Source organism: Gopherus evgoodei, chromosome 6 (genome assembly GCF_007399415.2).
Source record: "Gopherus evgoodei ecotype Sinaloan lineage chromosome 6, rGopEvg1_v1.p, whole genome shotgun sequence".
In the NCBI taxonomy this organism is placed as follows: domain Eukaryota; kingdom Metazoa; phylum Chordata; order Testudines; family Testudinidae; genus Gopherus; species Gopherus evgoodei.
In genome coordinates, this window is record NC_044327.1 from 36,535,609 (window position 1) to 36,561,330 (window position 25,722).

Sequence of the window (25,722 nt, forward strand, 5' to 3'; positions counted from 1 at the left end):
GTTGTTGCAGGGGCACCCCCTAGGATGGCATGCAGCTCATCATTTCTGCGGGATCTGACATGGAGCGGCTGTGCTCTCTGGTTCCCTGATACACTGGTTCTCTAGTACACTTGCCCCATATTCTAGGCAGGACTGACTCTATTTTTAGATAAACCATAAAGGAGGGATTGACTCGGGGAGTCATTCCCATTTTTGTCTTTGCGCCCCCGGCCGACCTCAGCTAAGGCCAGTCAGGAGCACCCATGACAGCAGCAGACGGTACAGAACGACTGATAACCATCTCCGCTACCCTGCAATGGCAAATGAATGCTGCTGTGTAGCACTGCAGTACTGCCTCTGTCAGTGGCATCCAGTACACATACAGTGACAGTGACAAAAGGCAAAACAGGCTCCATGGTTGCCATGCAATGGCTTCTGCCAGGGCAATCCAGGGAAAAAAGGCGTGAAATGATTGTCTGCCGTTGCGTTCACGGAGGAAGGAATGAGTGACGACATTTACCCAGAATCACCAGCAACACTGTTTTTGCACCATCGTGCATTGGGATCTCAACCCAGAATTCCAATGGGCGGGGGAGACTACAGGAACTATGGGGTAGCTACGGGATAGCTACCCACAGTGCAACGCTCCAGAAAACGACGCTAGCCTCAGTACATGGACGCACACCGCCGAATTAATGTGCTTAGTGTGGCCATGTGTACTCGACTTTATACAAATCTGTTTTACAAAACCGGTTTATGTAAAATCTGAATAATCCCATAGTGTAGACATACCCTAAATATACTGACAACGAGTGAGTATTTCTGGATATAGGTTCCACTCTGCTTAACCCAATTTCTGCCATGTAAGTTATGAGGTTCATCTCTCCATTGATGGGCAGTCCCCACAGTGGTAGGAAAGTATGCTCTTCCCAGAACAGAAGTTGTTTTTTTCTCTGGAATAGCACTGATCATGTTTATTCCTAATTTATTTATAAATGCCCTAGCCTGTCATGACTGTCATGACCAGAGCAAGTCTGTTGGAAGAAAGAGTACTCCAAGACCTTAGTGAATCTTTTGTGTTCCAGCTGGTGGGTATTATGATTTTTTCTTCTGATACCCATTTCCTGGACTGAACTGGGACCTGAAAAGCTCCCTCTATTAACCCCAGCTGGCAACTACCATAAGGATTACTTTGCCTAGTTTATTAATTAATCCCTCCAACAAAATCTGGTTCTCTGCACTCACCAGTTGAGGGAGCTGAGAATATTCCCTGAACCCTGTCAACAGATGTGACAGGATAAGATATTGAAGACTTCTGCCGGCTGTTCCACTAGCTCAGTGGTCCCCAACCTTTTCATCTGGCAGGCACCAGATGAAGGACCATGGCGGTGGTCGAGCATCTGCCGAAATGCCACCAAATTTCGACGGCGACGCCTCTCAATGACGCCGCTTGTCAGCGGCAAGCGAAGTCATCGAGAGGCATCACTACCGAAATGCCATCGAAATTCAGCAGCATTTCGGTGGATGCTCAACCGCCGACCAAGACACGGGCGCATTTAGATGCACCCGCAGGCGGGCACCATGTTGGGGACCCCTGCACTAGCTGGTCAATATATCTCTGTTCTCTTCACGTGTGAAGCCAAGAGCATAAAAGGATGTGTCCACCACTGTCCTCTCTGCACCTTCGCATCACCGCATACAATGTCCAAAGTACTGAGGAAGGTGGGAGGGTCATGTAAAGTATGTGAGCAACACATCTCAAAGAACAACAGTTACTGTACAGGTAAGTAACTATTTCTCCTTCAAGGTATTGTGCATGTATGTATTCCACTGTAAGTGACTCATCAGCAATTACCTTACAGGTCCTTGGCCCTTGGATCACTTGAACAGACTAAACACCAGCTTCCCAGAGCTGGCATAGCATCTTCAGGCTTGAGTGACAGCATTATGTCTGGAAAAAGTTTGTACAGACTACCATGTTGCTGGTTTGCAGATATTCACAATAGGGATGTTGTCTGAAGGCTGCACTACCACCATCCGCTCCATGGAAGGAGAGACGCCTGAAATTCCTATTTAGCGGCATGAAGCAAGGCTGTCTCGAGCCCCTTCATTTTCAACTTAGCCATGGAGTCACTCATTCGAGTGATCTCCAGCGGTCTGACAAGATCTCTTTCCAAGCACAGACAAAATGAGATAGTTGTCTCCCAAAGGAGACATGGTCAGTATAGAGCATGATCAAGCAGTCAAAAAGGACTACTTGGAGGTTGAGGCTATCTGGTTAAAAGAACCTCTAGACCAGTAGTCTCCAAACTTTTTTGATAACGCACCCCATCAGTAAAAAAATTTTGAGCACATACCCCCTGCTGCACCAACTCTAACATTTTTGCCAAAGCACACCCCACTTTGGAGACCACTGCTCTAGACAACATTGGCTGGCAACAATGGAGAGGTCTAGAACCCCTCTTGGTAGAATCGTCTGATCTCTGCTGGATCAAGGATCTATAACAAAGGTGAGGTCTAAAGTGCTCCTTTTTCATTGGCGTGCAAACTCCTAGTGAACAGAGATTTTCACAGGAGTCCTTTACAGTGCACACAGCACTGTCTGACTTTTGAGGGGAAGAAAGCTTGGATCCTACAAAGAGCAAATCTTCTATCATGTTTTGCAGCCACTTCAGTTGACCTGAAGCTTGCAGCCACAAACACCACTTCCTGGAGATGGTGAGTGTATTGGACACACGTATATATTTCACTTTACGTGTGTGTGCACCCAATGCACTTGAAGGAAAACTGAGAAGAACTTCAGGGAGCAGGTCATTCCCCTACTACCAGTGATTCACAGGTCTGGTTCTACTTCCAACTGGAATAACTGCTAGTTGAAGTACCTATTGTATTAGATCTGTGGGCCATGGCACAATGAAGAATGAATCAGATCATTTTTTTTGTTTGTTTTAAAGAAAGTCAGATACTGAGCTCATAAAGGAAAATTTAACTTGTCAATCTGTTTCTCTGATGAAAATCACCTGAGGGATATCAGTCCTGGATTTTAGCTCTTCTGCATTAACTTAGATGGAATATAGGTGCCTAGATTGTCAAAGGCGTTAAATAAGATCTGGGGTTTGGTTTACAGAGATCTCAGCCTGCTTAATACCATGGAAAATGCACCATTAGAAATCCTCTTAAGCTTTTATTAAAGATAAAGATGAAGAAAAAAAGGAAAAACAATTAAAGCAGTTGAAATGTAAAATATTAAGTAAGGCTTTCAGCTTAACAGCATCTCTTGTTCCCTTTCCCTTTAGCGGGAGACAGTTACCAGAAGAGGAAAAAACCCTTTTTTGACAGTCTCTTAGACACCATCTAAGATGGTAATAACTGTCCTTTCTGGGGAAAAGAGCAATTAGTTGAGAGAGGCTGCTGCTGCTAAGGTCTGATCCAGTTTCCTCTCAGGTGGTCTTCTGTATTCAGCTGGACCCAGTAGAAGTGGTGATGTCTTCTGGGTCCCCTCTCTGGCCTAGTCTGGTCAGGACATCTCTCTTGGTGACCAAGGCCTGGAGTCCAAGTAGACAGTGGAAAGAGTGGCCATGAAGGTGACATTTGTTCCAGGAGCCATTTTTTCTCCCAAAAACTCTAAAGACCTCCCAAAGGGAATACTGGGTGGAACAGCCAATCCCCTCATTATATTGTCCACCAATCAGGCCTAGTTTCCAACACACTAATTCTGGTTCCACACTCTTTCCTTATTTACCAAGCATGATCTTAACACAGCCCTTGAGTTATATCTGTACGCCTTTTTGTTTGGACTAATTCAGTCTCTCTCCCTTTCATATTTTTTTCTATTATAGGTTATTGTGACATCTTAAGAACTTTCACATTCTTTTTACAGTTGAGTAAATTTGTAGCCCAATTATCACAATAACCCCTTAGTGCAAGGTTATTAGAAATTCCTTAGGTTTTAAGATTTTTTTTTTTTTTAAACTAGCCAGATTCGCTGAAAGGCAGGGTTACAGAAATAAAAACGTTATCCAATAAGGCATCATTGGGTGAAGGGCTGAAGCAACAGCCAACGAGGCACAGTTTCCCATAGCAAGTTCCTTCATAGATGTATCTCAAGAAGAAACTGACTAATATTCAGAGGGCAATATTTACAGTCTGCAGAAAGTCTGGATCAAGTTCTCTCTCACCACCACTGTTTTGGGGGATTCAAAAAGTATTTAAAAAAAAAACAGAAGTTCCACCAGTTTCTTCCTAAAGTGCAGAACATCAGGAGCAACTATTCGGTGCAAAATATTTCTTGACATAAATGCCAACTGTATAGTTTAATACTTTATAATATTTCACATTATACTCAAAATGCTTATTTTTTGAAAATTAAGACTATGGGACTCAGTTAAATTAACACAGTTTTCATGCAACAAAAATCTATTCTGTCACGCTTGGGAGAAAATTTAAAATGTTATTTATTGTGACACAAGTTGAAAGCGCTGGAAAATAAGCCCAACACCTTCAAACAAATTCCAACATTCCTGGAACAGGGTGATGCTAAGTGAAATAACCCTCTGAGTATATTGCCAAAATTATTTGAGTAATTGCTGGATTAAAATTTTTGACCATGTATTGTCCATACAAAAGGTCTCATTTTTCTCACTCTAACCTTCTGAGACATGCTTAGGGAAATCTAAGACTTTGGGCTGTTTTTTAATTTTCTGCTGTGATTGTGCAAAACTTTAAATTAAAAGAAGGTTTCTATGACATGAACATGTTTTAATATTTCCTGATGTGCTCAGGAGATTCTATTCTCTATATTTTAATATTAATCTCAAACAGTGTTTTACTAGATCAGGGGTAGACAACCTATTGCACAGGTGCCGAAGGCGGCACGCAAGCTGATTTTCAATGGCACTCACACTGCCTGGGTCCTGGCCACCAGTCTGAGGGGCTCTGCATTTTAATTTAATTTTAAATGAAGTTTCTTAATCATTTTAAAAACCTTATTTACTTTACATACAACAGTAGTTTAGTTATATATCACAGACTTATAGAAAGAGACCTTCTAAAAACGTTAAAAATGTATTACTAGCACGTGAAAACTTAAATTAGAATGAATAAATGAAGACTCGGCACACCACTTCCAAAAGGTTGCCAACCTCTGTACTAGATTATGTGCCTGACAAACTGTGTTCTAGCCAGTAAAGCTTTATTATTTATAAAGCTAAAAATATATTTTTAGATCGGACTTGTAACTATCATTCAAGCTTCCTCATGAAATTTTTTTCAAATGGCGTCTCAAATAATAGTAGCAGAGCAGTCCATAAAAATGAAAGAACAAAGAACTTTTGAAGGTTTTTCAGAAGACCAAAGCAATTCACTTCTTGAGCTGAAAGATGTCTGCTTACTATTCTAGCTAAAAATCAACCAACTTAATCCTTATATGTCACTTTAAAAGTGCAATATACTATACAAACAACTATTTTCACAACAGTGGTAACATTTTCTCATTTTTGCTTGCTTTGAACTTACCAGTGCATTTTCCTTTATTTCAAGATTCTTAAGTGCTACAGCTCCTAAAGGGAAAAATTAAAAGGGTTAAAAGCTGTCTCAAAGCAGGTCTAGAATCAATGGGGACATGATCAAAAATATTAGCGGCCAGTCTGCAGTCGAACTACCAATGAGACTAGCATCAGTGCTACAGCAACATCAGAAGATCTTCAGAGATGACTCTAAGTAAACAAGTTTAATGCGTCTTTACTAGCTCCTACTATTTTCACACAAAAGTTCTCTGAGATATGCTTTAAAGTATCAGAATTGTCTACAGAACTAGGTGTTACAAATTTCTATACAGAATATTATGTGTCACTTGTTAACATACCAGAACGGATATTATTTAAAAAAAAAAAAGAAGAAGAAGAAGAAGAAGGACGACTGAGTAAATTATTGGATCCTCTGTTACTGACTGAGGTGGTGACCAATAGGCCACTGAAGAAATGGAAGACTCTCACTGACTTTAGTAGATTTTAGATGATGCCCTAGTATCCAAAAAAGTCACAAAGTCTGAAATTGCATCTGTTAACAACAACCTGGGTAAACATCCATTTAACTGACTTCTATAAGCTTACAATTAATGTTCAAGTTTCCTACTACAGCAATTAAGTAAATCTAACTGTAAATGTCTTTAGGTGTGAATGTGCTCAGAAAAGTGACTACCTGAATAAATACAGAACGTTGCTACTCAACAAATCTGCTGTCCATGTATATACTAAGTTATATCTGCTTACTTAGATAAGATTTTCCTGCTTTTCATTCCAGTTAACGCTGTAGAGGCAAAGCAACTATGAGAGTGTTAACTAGAGTCTTCACTGAGCTGCACATCTGTGCAACACCATTTATGAGCAATAGACTTTAGTGTTGGCAGCATTCCCATCAGGCCCAAAGAACATTATTCAGCTCCAAACAAAGTTTATTATACCTTCTGAATTTGTACTTTCAGCATGATTCATTTTTCTTTATGCTTCAATCTGAAGAAAAGTGTACTAAATAATCTGTTTAAACAATCTGTGAAACTAAAAAGAAAATAGTCCACAAAGGGCAGAATCAAAACGAAGAAACAGATGAGGAAAGCACTGAGGACGCCGTGTGACCCAAGCTCACTGCATCTTCAGCAATAAAAAGCAACTGAAGGGCAGTTGAGGCCACTGCCCCCTTTATGCTCTTCTGCAGAGGGAGGCCAAGTGGCACCAGTGGACACTGCTGGCTAGGAATATATCACAGCTTGACATCAGGAACACCACATCCCACAAAAAAGACGGTTACTCACCTTTGTAACTGTTGTTCTTCGAGATGTGTTGCTCACATCCATTCCAGTTAGGTGTGCGCGCTGGCATGCACGCTCGTCGGAAACTTTTTTTACCCTAGCAACTCCAGTGGGCCGGCAGGTCGCCCCCTAGAGTGGCGCCGCCATGGCGCTCGATATATACCCCTGCCGGCCCACCCGCTCCTCAGTTCCTTCTTGCCGGCTACTCCGACAGTGGGGAAGGAGGGCGGGTGTGGAATGGATGTGAGCAACACATCTCAAAGAACAACAGTTACAAAGGTGAGTAACCGTCTTTTCTTCTTCAAGTGATTGCTCACATCCATTCCAGTTAGGTGAATCCCAAGCCATACCTAGGCGGTGGGGTCGGAGTGAGAAGTAGCGACATGGAGCACTGCAGATCCGAAGGCCGCATCCTCTCTTGACTGCTGGACCAGGGCGTAGTGGGAAGCAAAGGTGTGGACCGATGACCAGGTCGCTGCCCGACAGATTTCCTGGATGGGCACACGGGCGAGGAAGGCCAGCGACGACGCCTGCGCCCTGGTAGAATGCGCAGTCACACGGCCCGTAGGGACGTGGGCCAAGTCATAGCAGGTCCTGATACAGGACGTTACCCACGAGGATAACCTCTGCGAAGAAATGGGAAGCCCCTTCATGCGGTCCGCTACTGCCATGAAAAGCTGGGGGGATTTGCGGAACGGTTTGGTCCTCTCCACATAGAACGCGAGCGCCCTACGGACATCAAGCGTGTGGAGCTGTTGCTCCCTGCCTGAAGAGTGAGGTTTTGGGAAAAAAACCGGGAGGAATATCTCTTGGTTGATGTGGAAGGCTGAGACCACCTTGGGGAGAAAGGCCGGGTGTGGCCTCAGCTGCACCTTATCTTTATGGAAGACTGTATACGGGGGGTCTACCGTGAGAGCCCGGAGTTCCGACACCCGTCTAGCTGAGGTCATAGCTACTAGAAAGGCAGTCTTCCAAGAGAGATAGAGTAGGGAGCAAGTAGCTAACGGCTCGAAGGGGGGCCCCATGAGCCGAGACAACACCAGGTTAAGATTCCAGGTTGCAGCAGGGAGTCGGACGTTAGGGTATAAACGTTCCAGCCTCTTCAGGAATCTAGTCACCGTCGGGTGAGAAAAAACGGAGCGGCCATCCCCACCCGGGTGAAAGGTGGAGATAGCCGCCAGGTGGACCCACAAGGACGATATCGCCAGGCCCTGTTGTTTGAGGGACCAAATATAGTCTAAAATATTGGCCACCGAAACTTCCATCGAGCGGAGACCTTTCTCCACGCACCAACAGGAAAAACGCTTCCACTTGGCCGAGTATGTCGCTCTAGTGGAAGGCTTCCTGCTGCCCAAGAGTACCTCCCGTACCGGGGTGGAGCAGCGCAGTTCAGAACTGGTCAGCCACGCAGGAGCCACGCCGCTAGGTGCAGCGACTGCAGGTCCGTGTGACAGAGAGTCCCGTGTTCCTGGGTGATCAGGTCCGGGTGAAGGGGCAGGGGAACTGGGTCGGCTAAGGCCAGGTCCAGCAACATGGGGTACCAATGTTGCCTGGGCCACGCCGGGGCAACCATGATCACGCGGGCCCTGTCCCGGCGCACCTTCAGAAGGACCCTGTGGACCAGCGGGAACGGGGGAAACGCGTAGTACAAGTGGGTCGTCCACGGAATAAGGAAGGCATCCGCTATAGACCCGGGTTCCCTGCCCTGAAAAGAGCAGAACGCCTGGCATTTCCTGTTCCCCCCGGACGCGAAGAGGTCCACACGGGGATAACCCCACCTCTGGAAGATCGAGAGGGCGACGTCCGGGCGAAGGGACCACTCGTGTGAGAGGAAGGATCTGCTCAGGCGGTCCGCCAGCGTGTTCCGTACTCCGGGGAGAAAGGAAGCCGTGAGGTGAATGGAGTGGGCTACACAAAAGTCCCAGAGTTGCATCGCCTCGTGACATAGGGGAGAGGATCTGGTGCCGCCCTGCTTGTTGATATAGTACATGGTCGTCGTGTTGTCGGTAAACACCGCGACACAACGACCCCGAAGCTGGTGACAGAACGTTTGACAAGCAAGGCGGACCGCTCTCAACTCCCGCATGTTGATGTGCAGCTTCACCTCCTGCGGGGACCACAGGCCTTGTGTTCTCAGGGATCCCAGGTGGGCCCCCCAGCCAAGATCTGAGGCATCCGTCGTTAGGGACACCGAGGGCTGGGGTGGGTGGAATGGGAGCCCCGCACACACTACGGACTGGTCTAGCCACCAGCTGAGAGAATCCAACACCCCCTGGGGAATTGTGATCAGCATGTCTAGTGGTTGCCTTGCCGGCCGGTAATGTGCGATGAGCCACGACTGGAGGGGCCTCATGCGGAGCCGAGCGTAACCGGTCACAAATGTGCATGCTGCCATGTGGCCTAACAGGGTTAGACATGTCCGTATTGGTGTTAAGGGGGCTGCCCGCAATCGCTGAACGATCGCCGACAACGCCTGGAACCTTGGTAACGGCAGAAGAGCCCTGGCCACGGTGGAGTCCAGGACGGCCCCGATGAACTCCACCCTCTGCGTGGGGAGCAGGGTGGACTTGTCTACGTTGATCATGAGGCCCAAGGTAGCAAACAGGCCGGTGATCACGCGGACGTGGCTGCAAACCTGTAGCTCCGACGTGCCCCGAATTAACCAATCATCTAGGTAAGGGAACACGTGGATACAACTGCGCCGAAGATGTGCCACAACGACAGCCATGCATTTTGTGAATACCCTCGGAGCCGTAGAAAGGCCAAATGGGAGGACTGCAAATTGGTAGTGAAGGCGGCCCACCACGAATCGAAGGAAACGTCTGTGGTGTGGCCAAATGGCAATGTGAAAATAAGCGTCCTGCATGTCGAGGGCGGCATACCAGTCTCCCGGATCCAGGGATGGGATAATGGTCCCCAGGGATACCATGCGGAACTTCAACTTCACTAGGTACTTGTTGAGCTCTCGCAGGTCGAGGATAGGCCTGAGGCCTCCCTTGGCCTTGGGGATCAGAAAGTAGCGGGAATAAAACCCCTTGCCTTTCTCGTTTTCCGGAACTGCCTCTATAGCTCCTTTGTTGAGGAGCGTCTGTACCTCCTGCCGAAGGAATTGCTCATGAGAGGGGTCCCTGAAGAGGGACAAGGAAGGGGGGCGGGAAGGAGGAAATGATATAAACTGCAGGCGGTATCCCGTCTGCACCGTGCGTAAGACCCAGCGGTCCGATGTTATTTGGGTCCACGCCGGGAGGAAAAACGAAAGGCGGTTGGAAAACGGGGGGGAAGGATCCGTGGGGGAAACTGTTATTGCGCCCTCGGGCGTACCTTCAAAACGAAGGCTTGGGCCCAGGCGGGGGCTTGGAGGAGCTTTGATTCTGCCCCCCTTGGTTCCCCGAATGTCTACGCCTTCCATTCCTGCCGCGGCGCCTATTAAGGTCCTGCCGTTGGCGGAACTGGGGGTATGGCCTACGCTGCTGTTGCTGCTGTGGCCGGAAGGGTCTGCGCTGCGTTCCTGGCGTGTGCATCCCGAGGGAGCGCATAATGACCCGATTGTCTTTAAGACTTTTCAGTCTGGGGTCTGTCTTTTCTGAAAACAGGCCCTGGCCTTCGAACGGGAGGTCCTGGATGGTGTATTGGAGCTCCGGTGGAAGGCCAGAAACCTGAAGCCAGGAGATGCGGCGCATCATTACCCCCGAGGCGAGGGTGCGGGCAGCCGAGTCTGCAGCGTCCAAAGAGGCCTGTAACGAGGTTCGTGCAACCTTCTTGCCCTCGTCCAGAATGGCCGCAAATTCTTGACGGGCCTCCTGTGGCAGCAGCTCTTTGAACTTGTCCGCTGCCACCCATGAGTTAAAAGCATATCTGCTAAGAAGGGCTTGCTGATTTGAAACCCTGAGCTGAAGGGCCCCAGCCGAATAGACCTTGCGGCCGAGGAGGTCCATATGCCTGGCCTCCTTGGATTTGGGGGCTGGGGCTTCCTGTCCGTGGCGCTCCCTCTCGTTCACCGACTGCACCACCAGGGAACACGGTGTCGGGTGAACGTGGAGGTACTCGTAGCCCTTGGAGGGGGCCATGTACTTCCTCTCAACGCCCCTCGCCGTAGGGGGGATGGAGGCCAGTGACTGCCAGATTGTATTGGCGTTGGCCTGGATCGTCCTAATGAAGGGTAGGGCGACCCTGGTGGGAGCATTGGATGAGAGGATGGTGACGATGGGGTCCTCGATCTCAGAGACCTCCTCGGCTTGCAAGCTCAGATTCTGTGCTACTCGCCTAAGGAGGTCTTGGTGTGCCCTGAGATCTAGCGGAGGAGGGCTACTGGAGGAAGTGCCAGCCACTGCTTCGTCGGGGGAGGAGGATGAGGAGACCCCTGGCAAGAAAGTGTCCAGTGGGGGGTCCCCCTCAGCCCTCGCCTCTGTCTCAGGAGCAAGACCAGGGTCCTGCTGCTTCGATCCTTCCTCTCCATCAGGGGATGGAGGGGGGCGAGACAACGAAGCCTCTGGCACCCTGTGCTCCGCCGTTGCAGGCCTAGCAGGAAGCTGTTGGGGGCCCTGGGCTTGATGGTACGCCCAGGGTGTTCAAAACCCCCACTGCTGCGGACCCTGGTCCTGTTGCGGAGGGTCCTGGAATAATGCCGCCTGTCTGTTGGTGCCCAGCGCATATACGCTGTCCGCTTGAGATGACACCGACGGCTGTCTAGAAGGCCATGGCGGGGCCGACCGCGGCTGATAAGAGTCTGCGCAGTTCGGCACTGAAGATCTTCTCGGTGCCGGGGATCGGTACCGGAAGTCATAGCGGCGCCGGGATCGGGACCGGGTTCTGTCTCGGTGCCGGGATCTGGACCGGTACCGGCCGCTGCTTCTGTGCCGGGACCGGGACCTGCCACCGACGTGGTGCCGGGAGGTCGACCGGGACCGGGACCTGCCACCAGCTCGGTGCCGGGAGGTCGACCGGCGCGGTGAATGACGGCGAGACTGGCTCCTAGAGTCACGGTGCCGGAATCGACGGCTGGAGTCAGATCGTGACCGTCTGGAGGTCGATCGGTGCCGCGAGTGCGACCGGTACTGCCGAGGGGAGCGGTGCCGGGACTGCGAGCGGCGGCGGGATCTCAAGCGACCGTGGCGTCGGGACCTCAATCGCGAGCGTGAGTCCCGAGACGGTGCCGTCATCATGGGCTTGCCCCTAGATGCTACCCGCACCGGAGGTGGCAGCTGAGTCGACTCAGTCAGGGCGATAAGGTCCCGTGCCGAGGCGAAGGTCTCCGGAGTGGATGGGACCAATAGCTCAACCCCAGATCTTATGGGGGAGCTTGGCGGTACCGGACTCGATGGACCCACCGGGCCCGGAGTCGACGGTGCCGGTAGTGCCGCGGCCGATGTCGATGCCGGGCACTCCATTCGAGTCTGCCTGGCTGGAGTAGCAGACGTTGATGGTCTTGTTTCTGCACCCGGTGCAGGGGAAGGTCGGTGCCGGGGAGTCTTTCCGGTGCCGGTGCGATCCGGTGCCGGCGTCGAGATCACGGCCTGCGAAGCTGCTGGGTCAAGTGCCGCTTCCATTAGGAGAGTCCTGAGTCTCTGGTCTCTCTCCTTCTTTGTTCTGGGCTTAAAAGCCTTGCAAATGCGGCACTTGTCCGACCTGTGCGATTCCCCCAGGCACTTTAGACACGCGTCGTGAGGGTCGCTGGTTGGCATAGGCTTTTTACAGGCCGCACATTGCTTAAAGCCCGGCGAACCAGGCATGAGCCCGGTGCCGGGAAGGGCTACAGCCCAGACCGGCGAACAACTATATACAAATACTATTTACACTACAACTAATTAACTAACTATACTTAACGACTAACTAACAACTGTAGTAACAACGGTAGTAACAAGGAGAGCTAGGGACGTGGAGGACAGCAATGCCGCGCTCCACAGTTCCAACGACCGACACGGCGGTAAGAAGGAACTGAGGAGCGGGTGGGCCGGCAGGGGTATATATCGAGCGCCATGGCGGCGCCACTCTAGGGGGCGACCTGCCGGCCCACTGGAGTTGCTAGGGTAAAAAAAGTTTCCGACGAGCGTGCACGAGCGGCACGCACACCTAACTGGAATGGATGTGAGCAATCACTCGAAGAAGAACAGGATTATGCAGAGGCCCCAGGAAGAAGAATTTGCTGTGATGCACTACATACAAATAAAGTAGATCAGTAGCTTGCCAGTGACTAGGAGATGCCCTACAGATTATGGACCTTTGTAAATTGTCAAGTAAACAAGAAAGCCATCAAAACAACGTTTATTTGGTTTGACATATGCAATTTAATTTGAATTACTTGTGCCTCATAGTACACCAATAAATCTTCTAAACAACACTTTACAGATATAATGAAATCTGGTAATGATACTTCATTGCAGGGCTCAGGTAAAAATGCTAAATCTTCACTGAAGAGATGTCACCATTTCAAACGTGTGTATTTAAGAGACTGTATGAACTGTGAGTGTATTTGAATATTTATGTACTTTCCATCACGTCAAGCGCTTGTTTTGTTTTACATTTATGCTCCTCCATAAACATCTATGCATAATGGCAACCTAAAGTTAAAAAGTCATTTTTATTTTAGTTTGTCTTGTATTGTACGAGGTGGTTGTTTATTTATACTAGTCAACTGAGGGTGCCACATCTCGCAGTGTCATTCAACAAAATCTTGTGAAATGTCTGCAGTAATAGGACTCTCCAGGTCAGCTGCTAAATTTTGTTTATACTATATTTCTTCCAAAACTTTCAGAGGCTCTAAACATCTCATTTATAAATTAAATTATAATTTGGTTTGTAAATTACCTGGTAAATATTTTTAAAACGTGCATCTTCAAAGTTCTGAATGGTTTTCCATGCACAAATTCCAGAGATTAGTGAGTACCATGCCACTGAAGCCCTAGTCGTTGCTTAAAAAGTCTACCCACACATTTTAAATTGACTATGTAACATCTTATTATACGATCATCAGCAACAAGTTCTAAATTAAAAAAAAAACGCTGATTTCACCCTGGTCCTGGGTAGACTCCCATTGTCTTCCATGGACTTTGGATTAGGCCTTGTCTCATTTGCTCCTTTCTATCATTTCTCTTATTCCTTTTCAAGCATCTTGTCTTCAAACTTTCCGTTTATTTTCATTCTTATTTTCCCCTCACTTTTTTTAAGTCACTTTCCCACTCCAGTCAATATGGTCATTTGTTTGTTTCGCCACCTACCATCATCTTCACTTACACCTTGTCAAGGTATTTTTCCCCCAGTTTGAACTTTAGCGTCCAAAACTGGGGACCTGCATGTACCCTTCTAAGCTTAATTCCCATCTTAGATCTGATAGCACTGCCACCAGCCAAAATATAGTGTTTGGCACTCCTTGGATCTTAAAACAGAAAGGAATTAACCTTTCCCCCCCTCCTTTCTCCCCACCAGTCCCTGGTGAGTTCAGACCCAATCCCCTTGGGTCTTAAACAAGGGAAAAAATCAATCAGGTTCTTAAAAAAGAAAGCTTTTAATTAACGAAAGAAAAAGTAAAAATTATCTTTGTAAAATTAGGATGGAAAATCTTTACAGAGTATTCAGCTCATATAGACTAGAGGGATTTCCCCCCCCCCCCACCCTCAGCCCGAGATTCAAGTTACAGCAAACAGAGGTAAATATCCTTCCAGCAAAATACACATTCACAAGTTAAGAAAACAAACATAAGACTAATCTGCCTTTTCTAGCTAGTACTTACTATTTTGAACATGAGAGACTGTTTCAGAAAGATTGGAGAAACGTGGGGGGCACGTCTGGTCCCTCTTAGCCCCAAGAACGAACAACGAACAAAACAAACAGCACAAACAAAGACTTCTCTCCACCAAGATTTGAAATATCTTGGCCCCCCATTGGTCCTCTGGTCAGGTGTCAGCCAGGTTTACTGAGCTTCTTAACCCTTTACAGGTAAAAGAGACATTAACCCTTAACTATCTGTTTATGACACACCTTTATCTTCATTTATTTTTTCCTGAGCTCTTTTTCTCCTTACTTCTATGTAGCTTTAAGTATACTAATACTTTACAGTTTGCAAAAGAAAGCTAACTTATGAACACCACAGTGCACTGCATGGGTTAGGACATAATTTATTAAACTTTGGTTGTCAGCTATAAGTGTTAGAAAAGTTAGCTACAAACTGTTAACACAGGCAGGCATATTGAAAGCACAAGAGTTTACTCCTGGATTACTGGTTTGGCTTCCTGAGTGACATAACAGTCCATACATCACTACTTGGTGGAAGAGTTATTTTTCCCACCTCCTTAGTTTTACCTGTGATGATGCTGATAATAAAGCTGTACCATACCACATATATTCCATCTACCATATCACAGATATTCTGAGCAGAAAGTTAAAATAAAAAGATACTGCAATCAATTCCTTAGCTACTGTAATAGTCAGGAGCAGACACTATCTAATTTACATATTTAATGTAAAAAAAACACTACCAACTCACTTAAAAAGGAGAGGGGAATTGGAGAGGGAATCTGTGGTTGGCAGCCAAGCAAAAAATGGTTTAAAATTTCTCTTTTCAGCTTCTTTTCCCTTTTGTATGAAATGGAGTTTTAACATTTACTACCCTTCAAGCTGACTGCTATTTCATTACCACACTATTCACTCATAACCAGTAGACTCTGGTCTGAGCATGGTCAGCAGGTCCTTTCCTCATGAAGTTTTTTATATCAACTTAATTTTATCTTTTAGCATGCCTCATAACTTTGTTTTGTTTTTAAATTTAAGAAATTGCTACACAAAAACCTAAATGAAATGACTGTTAAAAATGTGTTAAAATCTAGGTGCTTAAAAACGAGCCTGTTTAGGCTCCTAAATAAGTGAATGGATTTTTCTAAGTGCTCCACGCCTGCATCTCTCACTGACTAACAGCAGTTGAATATAATCAGCACCTATGAAAAATCAGGTTACCTACTAAGAAAAAAACAGGCATTCAACCGGCCTTTCTTGAGCACTCAGGTCCTGATTCAGCAAGCTACACAAACACATGCCTAATTTAAAGCACTGTGAGTACCCAATCCCACTGAATCCAGAGGACTGCTTTAAGTTAGAAACATGCTTAAGTACCATGTTGAAGCCTTAAACACTAACATTTCTGAGTACTTTGGTGCTACTGAGGAGGGCAAGAAGTGAGAATAAGTGGGATTACAATACCCTCCCTTTCACCACTCCTGAACTCCATGGGGGAGAAGCTCTCTCTTTACCAATATAATCACACTGCACAAGCTACGCACAGTTCAGGATTTACTTGAAAACAGCTACTTATATCTTTCCAGTTCTCCCACTAACCCTCTTATCAGCTGAGGGCACTCCAGCTGGACCGCAGCTCTCCCATAGTATTTGTGGCAGGATTGTGTGGAGAAGGACCCAATCATTTGGTAACCAAAACAATTTGATATCCAAACAACTGAAAGATTTCTAGATTAAAACACTTGGAAATTTACTGATAGCCTGTGCAAGTCAAAGCATTAACATTGACTCCCTGAGTGACATACCATTTAAGAAGCATTCTACATTCTTCCCATAGTTTCCAAATGGTCTCAACAAGTGAGACCTATGAAAACTACATTATAATTATGTGCACAATTAGGAAAATCTGTTATCTAGCTACTTAAACAAAAGACATTTCATATATACATAACTCCTACATCACAATATTCACATTTGTTACATTAAATTATATTTTTGAAGCACAAGAAAGAAGTCATATAATTGTTCACAAATGTCACAGTAGTTTTATTTAAAATTAAACTTGATAATGAAGCTAGGTTATTTGTTTCATAGTGCAAGTCTTCAATACTAGCTACTCGAGCTCATACTGTAACCACGATTATACATCTAACCCTAAATGTTAGTCTCCATAATTCTTTTATTTTCTCTTGTCCAGAAAGTTCTCAGATGTTAATATGGAAGTAGTATTTTAAGAGTTTATAAAATTAAACAAAATTACACAATATACTTATATGTTTTTCTACATGTCCTTTGTTTTATAACTCAATCTGTTTGTTTTTTTTCCTAAATAGAATCTTGGTAAATCTATAAATGATTCAGAACAGACTGACTAATCTTTAGATCAACATGCATTCAGTTAGCATCAAGGGTGTGCACAGAAATTTAAATCTGACCCCTTCTGGGGAGAAACAGAAGCTCCTTTTCCCCATCCCTGATCCCAGGAAGAGCTTGCTGCCCCACCTTCTCCACCCGGCCCTTGGGGAGAGAGGACTCCCCCTGGCCCCCAGGACTGCAGCAGGGAGAGAGGCTTCCCAGAGAGTCCTCTCGGAGGGACTCCCTGGGAAGCCTCTCTCCCCACCACAGCCCCAGGGAGCCGGGGGAGTAGCTGCAGGGGAAGTAGCTGCAGGGGGGAAGCGAGGACTCCCTGGGAAGCCTCTCTCCCCACCGCAGCCCCAGGCAAGGAGGGGGAATACTACATCCTCCGCTGATTATTGGGGGGCATGTCCCTGCTTGTGCTCCCTTGCGCACGCCCCTGGTTATCATCTGTAAGGGAAGATAAACATATCTGCAGAACTGTCCCAGATTGAGTTGTCAATAGAGGTGGTTGAGGAACAAACTGATAAATTAAACAATATGAAGTAACCAGGACTAGATGCTATTCACCCAAGATTTTGGAAGGAACTCAAATATGAAATTGCAGAACTACTAACTGCAGTATGTAACTGGTCACTTAAATCAGCCTTTGCACCAGATGACTGGAGGATACCTAACATAATACAAGATTTTTAAAAAGGTTCTAGGGGCAATCCTGGCAATTATAGGCCAGTAAGACTAACTTGTACCAGGCAAACGGATTGAAACTGCCAGTTTGTAAGCTCCAAGAGAATAAGACGGTTATAAATACATCCCAATATTATGTCTGTCAAGAACAAATCATGCAAAACTAATTTCCTTCTTTGATAGGGTTACTAGTCCAGTGGATGGGGGAAACCTGCAGATATCTTAATTTTAGAAAGGCTTTTGACAGTCCCACATGACATTCTCTTAAGCAAACTAGGGAAATGTTGGCTAAATAAAATTACTATAAGGCGGGAGCACAACTAGTTGAAAGATTGTACTCAAAGAGTAGTTATCAGTAGTTTGCTGTCATACCCAGGAGGACATTATCTGATGGGGTCCCAAAGGGTCTGCCCTGAGTCCGGTCTGATTCAATATTTTCTTTAATGACTTGGATAAATAAGTGGAGAGTATCTTATAGAACCTGCAGATGACACCAAGCTGTAAGGGGTTGCTAGCACTTGGAGGGCAGGGTTAGAATTCAGAATGACCTTGTTAAAAGAAAAGAATTATCCAACACATAGATGAACACATGGCTTTTATAAAAAGAAATCATGCCTCATCCATCTATTTAAAAGAATCCTTTGAGAAAGTCAAACAAACATGTGGAAAGGGTGATCCAGTTGATATAGTGTACCTGGACCTTCCGAAAGCTTTGGACAAGGTCCCACATCAAAGGCTCTTAAGCCAACTTTACAGTCATGGGACAAGAGGGAAGGTCCTCTCATGGATCAGTAACTGGTTAAAACTGTTAAGAAACAGGAAACAAAGAGTAGAAATAAATGGTCAATTTTCACAGTGGAGAGGGGTAAACAGCTGGGTCCCCCATGGATCTGTACTGGAATCCATGCTGTTTAACATATTCATAAATGATCTGGAAAAGGGGGCAAAGAGTAAGGTGGCAAAGTTTGCAGGTGATACCAAATTACTCAAGACAGTTAAGTCCAAAGCTAACTACAGTTACAAAGGGTTATCACAAAACTGGGTGACTGGGTGTCACCATCTCTTAGTATGGTCTCTTGAGGGGTCTCAGCTTCTCCTGACTGACCCTTCATAGTGTGCTCTCAGGTCAATTCCTGGACCCTCATGTCCAATTAAGTCTGCTAGCCTTTTACTTTTTGTGCCTGCAGTCTCCTTCAATTTTCTGGTTGTTTTCTTGTAGGCAGCCTGATCCAGAGCTGTCATTCAACTGCTATCCCAGGTTCTTATGCCTCCCTTTCCTTCTCTGTACTCTCCTCTTTACAGCAGGCCTTGTTTCCTCTGTTGGTTGCAGCTGTGGGTGCCTCCTTCCATGATTGGAAGCTGCATGGGATTGTGATAAAGCTGCTTGCTTATAAACAGGAGAGACTCTCCTTCTTCCCCTCCCTCCAGCCCTATCTTTGCTTAGTATGGGGTTTGTAGACCCCATTACACAGGCCAACAAAATGGGAGATGAAATTCAGTGTTGGTAACTGCAAAGTGATGCATATTGGAAAAGGAGCAGAGAGTCCTGTGGCACTTTATAGACTAACAGACGTATGGGAGCATGAGTTTTCATGGGTGAATACCCACTTCGTCGGTATTGCATGCATCCGACGAAGTGGGTATTCACCCACAAAAGCTCATGCTCCAATATGTCTGTCAGTCTATAAGGTGCCACAGGACTCTCCGCTGCTTTTACAGATCCAGATTAACATGGCTACCCCTCTGATACATAATGGAAAACATAATCCCAGCTATAGATACAAAATGATGGGGTCCAAATTAGCTGCCACCACTCAAGAAAGTTTTGGAATCATTGTGGCTAGTTCTCTGAAAACATCTGCTCAATGTGGAGCAGCAGTCAAAAAAGCGATTAGAATGTTAGGAACCATTAAGAAAACGATAGATAATAGGACAAAAGATAGCATATTGCCACTATAAATCCATGGTACGCCCAGACCTCAGACTATTTTCCAAAGCCTTTGAGATCTTTTGGAATGAAAGGCTAACATATAATGCAAAATATGAAAGATGTATTTGGGGTTGCATAGGCCAAAACTGCACCACATCATGGACCAGTGCAAATCAACTTCCTCTGATGCTGTTTCAACAGTGACACAGATTACCCAGTACAGTTCTGGGAGCAATGCTATCAGAAAAATGAATCCACTGGGTAAAACTCATTTTCCATGCACCAAACTGAATAAGAGCCAGAGGGATTTGGTTATAAAATTAAAGAGAAACAAACTTAAATAACCCACTATGAGAAAGTACAGCATTGTCAAGTATTGCAAGTATGTAAATATCAAGGAGGAAAGATAAATTTATTACAAAAGTATGAAAGTAAGCAAAGATTTTTTACAGAATATTCCAAAAAAAAAAAAATTCTACAATTTAAATTGTTAGATTGTAGAATTGTGTCTCTCCCAAGGGAAGTGGGGAAAAGACCAGTCAGTAAGTGAGGTTCTACATGCCATTATGTTACAGCCAAATCTCAAAACTGCCTTCCATAGGGAAATATAGCAATTTCCATTTAGTGAAGAAAAATCTAGTTAGATCAGCTTCAGCCCAGTATTGTTTGGATTAAACAGCCAGGGGAAATCTTAAAAAGACATCCTACAAAGGGGGAAAAAATTAGCTTCTACCCTCTGACACACACAGGGGCAGCTGAAAGTTTTTTTATATTAGAAATTCAGGTCTTGTCTTCCTGTAGGACAACTGGAGAACTAATGAAACAACAAAGTGAGCAATTAACATTCTGGAAACTTGACATCTTTAATAAAGATTCAATAACTCAGTCCATACAATTAAAGTACACATACAATAAACATGCTAGCAATGGTCCTTTCAAAGTCCACTCTCTCTCTTCAGCAGGGAACTAGGCTGTTGCAACTTTAGGACCGAGCAGAGAGAGAAGTTTTCACAGAGAACTGAGTCCCTTTTCCTAAGCCAGTAAAATAATCCCAGGAGTGGAAATGGATACACAAGCCATCAAGATAAACTGAAGAGCAAGGCAGGACTGTCCTGGTCCTGAGGGGACCAAGGAAAGCTCCTATAATCTGGCCCAAGCATGTGAAGGCCTGGGTAAGAAGGGGCTCTGAGTAAGGAAGGGCTTCAAGAAAGAAGCCTTGGCACTAAAGACATTAAAATCCCTGGCTGAGAAGGCCTGTCTCAGAATGTGTGCATGCTCCAGAGACACAATGGGGCCACTGGGGATTCACGCTGATACAGAACCACAAGGCATGTTATTAACTGACTTTTTTGCATGCATGTGTGTGTGCATGCGCATGTTGCTTCCAGAATATTAGGGAAACAAGGTGGGTGAGGTAATATCCTTATTGGACAAACTTCTGTTTGTGAATGTGACAAGTTGTCACGCTTGCTCTATTTAAACTCAAAACCTTGTCTCTTTCACCCAAACAGAAGATGGTCCAATAAAGTACATTACCTCCCCCACCTTATCTGTGTGCACACGTACACATATATGACTTGTTTGCTACTTTACTCAACTCCCTTTCCCCATCTACACTGGGAGTAAAGGTTCTGTTTATTATGTGATTCCTGCATGCATGTCATTGAGTGAGCCCAGATGCCTACAGTGCTCCAACAGCTGGAGCAACTACAGTACACATCTTCAGGGCTTGTGGTGTGGTCATCACCGCTGCTCACACTACCAGTTTCTGTACAGACTTGAACCTATCTTGGACAAGAGGGAGCTGGTTAAAATGTTTTCAGACAGACATCCAGTATATCCTCCCCAAAAATAGTAGGGAAGACCATACAGCAACTCCTCACTTTAAGTCGTCCCGGTCATCGTTGTTATGTTGCTGATCAATTGAACGTGCTCATTTAAAGTTGTGCAATGCTCCACTCTTACATTGTTTGGCTGCCTGCTTTCTCCAGAGCTAGCAGCCTCCCTATGCGCCTCCCCCCACGCACACACACACACGGCGCCTCCCGCCCACCAGCAGACCCTGGGGACCAGCACCTTCCCCCTCCTGCCCGTGACAATCAGTTGGCTTGTGGCGTTTCAGGGGCAGGAGGTAGGGGGAGGAGCAAAGATTTGGGGTGCAGGTTCCCCCTGCCTCCCAAACGCCGCAAGCCAGCTGATTGCCCTGGGCAGGACGCCGGGGGAGGGGAAGAGCCTGGGCTCCGAGTCCTCACTCCTCCTCTCTCTCTCCTGCCCCCAACCCCAATGCCACAAGCCATCTGATTGTCCCGGGGGGGGGGAGCGAGGACTCAGCATGCAGGCTCCCCCTCCCTGCTCTGCTTCCTGCCAGCAGCAATCAGCTGGCTCGCAGTGTTTAGAAGGGAGGGGGGAGGAGCAAGGATGCAGCATGGGAAGTAAAGGGGGAGGAGATGGAGGAGAGAAGAGGCAGGTCAAGGATGCAGGTTTGGGGGAAGGGATGAAGTGGGCGGGCTGAGGGTGGAGCCCCCCTCCCATTCCTGGTGCTTGCAGAGTAGGGGAAGCTGCCGCTGCTGCGCAATGTGCTTCTCCAAGCCTACAGCACCTTCAGCCTCCTTGCCTGCCTCATCTCCAGTGCCAGTGGGCTGTGCCTGTGTAGGGTAAGGCAGAGGCACCTCCCAACTATAGTACTGTACTTTATGTACAGTATGTTTGTAAACACACAGCACATGCACAATATTCCCCTCTCCCCCACAGCACAGTATTAAATTGCTTGTTTAAAATTGTTTGTCTGGCAAAAAAAATTTCCCTGGAATCTAGGCCCCCACTTACATTAATTCTTATGGGGAAATTGGATTAGCTTAACATCATTTCACTTAAAGTTGCATTTTTCAGGAACATAACTACAACATTAAGTGAGGAGTTACTGTACCTGCCATTCCTGATAAATTTTAGTTAAAAAGAAATAAAAGCCAAACAAGTTAATAAAACCTTCCACATTGTGTTTATATGTTGAAGCAGCAAAATAATAAAACCTTTTATACATCCTTCATAAATCATCTGTTTACAGTAAAACTGTTTTCTCTTTCCACTTTACATAACTAAATTTGAAACAATATTAAATTTAATACTGTTACCTGCTTTTCTCTACCCTTAGATAATGAAAATTCAATCAAGTCTGATTCACTTTTATTCACAGGCAATTTCACTTTCAGGTTCTGAACACTTCACTGTTTAGGTTTTAAACTCTGCAAGGGGGTGTCTAAAATGCAACTTTCTTTTAGAGTTTTTAAAGCAGAGGAGGGCAAACTACAGCCCATGGGACTGTCCTGCCTGGCCCTTGAGCTCCGGGCCATGGAGGCTAGCCCCCGACCCTTCCCTCGCAGCCACGTTGTCATGAGGGCAGCGCTCTGGGCGGCGGGCTTGCGCACTCCTGCCAAGCAGCACGGCAGCATTTCTGGTTCCACCCGGGCGTCAGACATGCTGCTCTGAGCAGCATGGTAAGGGAACCAGGGAGGTTGGATATGGGGAGGGGAGTCCCGGGGGGCAGTCAGAGGACAGGGAGCAGCTGGATGGAGCAGAGCTTCTGGGGGGTGGTCAGGGGATGGGGGGGTGGATAAGTGTGGGAGTCCCGGGGGGGGACCTGTTGGGGGGCAAGGGTGTGGACAGGGGTCAGAGGATGGGGAACAGGGGGGGTTGGATAGGCATTGGGTCCTGGGAGGCCTGTCAAGGGGTGGGGGTGTGGATAGAGGTCAGAGCAGTCAAAGGACTGGGAGCAGGGGGGTTGGATAGGGAGTGGGATCCTGGGGGCAGTTGGGGTGGGGGGGTCCCAGGAGGGGGTGGTTAGGGGACAAGGAGCGGGGGTGGGGTGGATGGATCAGGGTTCTGAGGGGGGCAGTTAGGGGGTGGGAAAGGTCAGAGGCCAGGTTGTTTAGGGAGGCACAGCCTTCTCTACCCGGCCCTCCATACAATTGTGCAACCCCAGTGTGGCCCTCGGGCCAAAAACTTTTAAAAGGTATGTTCGTCTTGTATGCCAAGAGCTCCTTTCAAAAGTTTTCAGCCAAACTGAGACCCAGTACAAAGATTACACGATCTTTCTAAAGACAGTTAAGCAGTTTCAGATATTGCTTTTGTTCCTAAAGACCCCCATCCCAATTTCTCTAGTTCTGCAGTCACAATTTCCTCTGTTTTTGCAACAGCATGACACAGCAACAGGGGACATGAACTTAGGGTGACCAGATGTTCTGATTTTATAGTGACAGTCCTGCTTTTTGGGTCTCTCTCTTATATAGGCTCCTACTACCCTCCACCCATCAGTCCGGATTTTTCACACTTGCTGTCTGGTCACCCTACACGAACTGTAAAGATGGACAAGGCTCTATGTAAGTGCTGTCAAATCCATAAACAAGAAGGTTTGTTCTCGGCTCTGTTCCCATTAGTCGCGCTGGGCTCAACAACAGCGTTGTCCTCCGCAGACGGAGGCACTCCTCCTACACTGGCAGCGTCCCTTCGCCCTCCGAAAGAGCCGAGGGGAGGCGAGCTCAGGGGGCAGCGGGCCGTGCTCAGCGCGGGGAGCAGGCAACACCCCGGGGCAACGGCGCGTGGGTTGCGCAGCAGCCCCGGCGCCGCCCACCCCCAGACCCTTCCAAGAGACCAGCGCTGCCGAGAGCCGCGAGAGAAACGGGCCCTGCACGCAGCGGGGCAGGCGCCCGGCCCCGAGGGCGAGAAAGGGCCTGACCCGCCGGCTTGGGGTATGAGGGGGGGTGGGCACTGCCCTGCAGCCCCGCGGGGAGCGGTTTCCGGGTTCTCGTTACCTCCCCAGATGCCCAGGCTGAGCTGGGAGCTGTCCAGGTTCACCACGTAGTCGCCCAGGAACCGGTTCAGAACGTCCACGACCAGCGACTCGAAGACCATCCTGCCCCGGCCCGGGAGCCGCCGCTGCCTCGGGCCGCGCGCTCGCTCCCCTCCGCCTGCCCGGGCCTCTCAGACTAGAGGCTGCGGGGTCCCCACCCTGAGCAGCGAGTAGGAGCCCCAGCGCTGCTACGGGCTCACCCGCTCCCTGGCAGCCTCTCCCAACGGGCCACACCCTCCGCGCACGCGCACAAGGAGCGGTCGTTCTCTCCTACAGCCACCTGACAGAAAGCAGAGCGCGTGACGCGATGGCGCGCGCTACTATCCCTAAACGGTAGCGGGGTGGCTCCTGGTGGGGGCGCATGCGCTGTTGTTACCCTACACGCGACCGTTGCCCCTACTGGAGGAGCTGCTCCGCCTGTGTCTTCGGCCCGTTATGCCCTCATACAGCCTCTGTCCTTTCCCCACGCTGTACAAAGTGGGGGACAGTGTGAAGTGGGGACAAGGACAAAGGTCCAGGGAGCCCTTGGCCCAGCTCACCCTGGAGGCAGAACCCAGCTTTCCGCATTCTAGTCCAGTGCTCTGTCCACTAGCCCTACTACACACCATATCCCTAAATAGCCAACCACCCTGTCTCCACCTACACCCAGTGCACACCATCTCCACCTTCCCAAATACCTCCTACCCTATGCCCACATACTGTCCACTACTCACCCTCTCTCCCTGTCTGCCAATTCCACCCACTGCACACCATGTCCACATGCCCTATGCCATCTATACCCCCAATCCCACGCACTATACATCACATCTACAAATACCCTAGCATCCATAATCCCCCTTTCATGTCCTCAACTGACCCAGCACACCTTCCTATCCCCCAATTCCACCCTATTATAGCACAAATCCACTATATCCCCAAATAATCCACCACAGCCCCCACATCCCTAAATTCTACCCACTATCATACATCCCCGCTCCCCAGAACACAAACACATCAAAATTCCTAAACACACACACACACGCGCGTGCGAGTATGCACTGCACAGAAAAACCCATCGTGCCAAGTCTCAGAACCTGAGTCAATTATTTTTCTCCTCGGCGTACTTAAACCACCTCCCCAAAAGGCAGTACTAGATCAACAGAATTCTTCTGTCAACCTAACACTGCCTGCACTGGGGATTAGGTCAGTATAGCTACATTTCTCAGGGGTGTGGATTTTTCATACCCAGAGAGACAGCTATATTCCTATAATCTAAATTCCTAGTGTAGACCAGGCCTAGGAGTGATGATTTGCTAAACCAGCGGAATACACTTCTCTGCTAGTAGCAGGAAGAACAACATTGTTTTGTTGTCTGTTCCTGGAAAGAGTTTATTTTCATATACTAATCCCCAACAA

At 47.3% G+C, this 25,722-nt stretch overlaps 1 protein-coding gene across 4 annotated transcripts in view; it reads right to left on the minus strand.

The window, feature by feature from the left end:
* VPS13A (vacuolar protein sorting 13 homolog A) overlaps nucleotides 1–24,631 on the minus strand; it is a 332,822-nt gene extending 308,191 nt beyond the window's left edge. For 2 of the 4 annotated variants that reach the window (XM_030566144.1, XM_030566147.1), the window contains exons 1-2: nucleotides 24,290–24,630; nucleotides 5,494–5,537 (exon numbers count right to left, since the gene is read on the minus strand). In XM_030566144.1, the coding sequence (XP_030422004.1) occupies nucleotides 5,494–5,537; nucleotides 24,290–24,389 (144 nt within the window). In that variant the 5' untranslated portion in view covers nucleotides 24,390–24,630. Of the gene's footprint in view, nucleotides 1–5,493; nucleotides 5,538–24,289 lie in introns of all 4 variants that reach the window. The other 2 variants (XM_030566145.1, XM_030566146.1) reach the window with 2 other exon arrangements.
* Nucleotides 24,632–25,722: the final 1,091 nt, after the last annotated feature.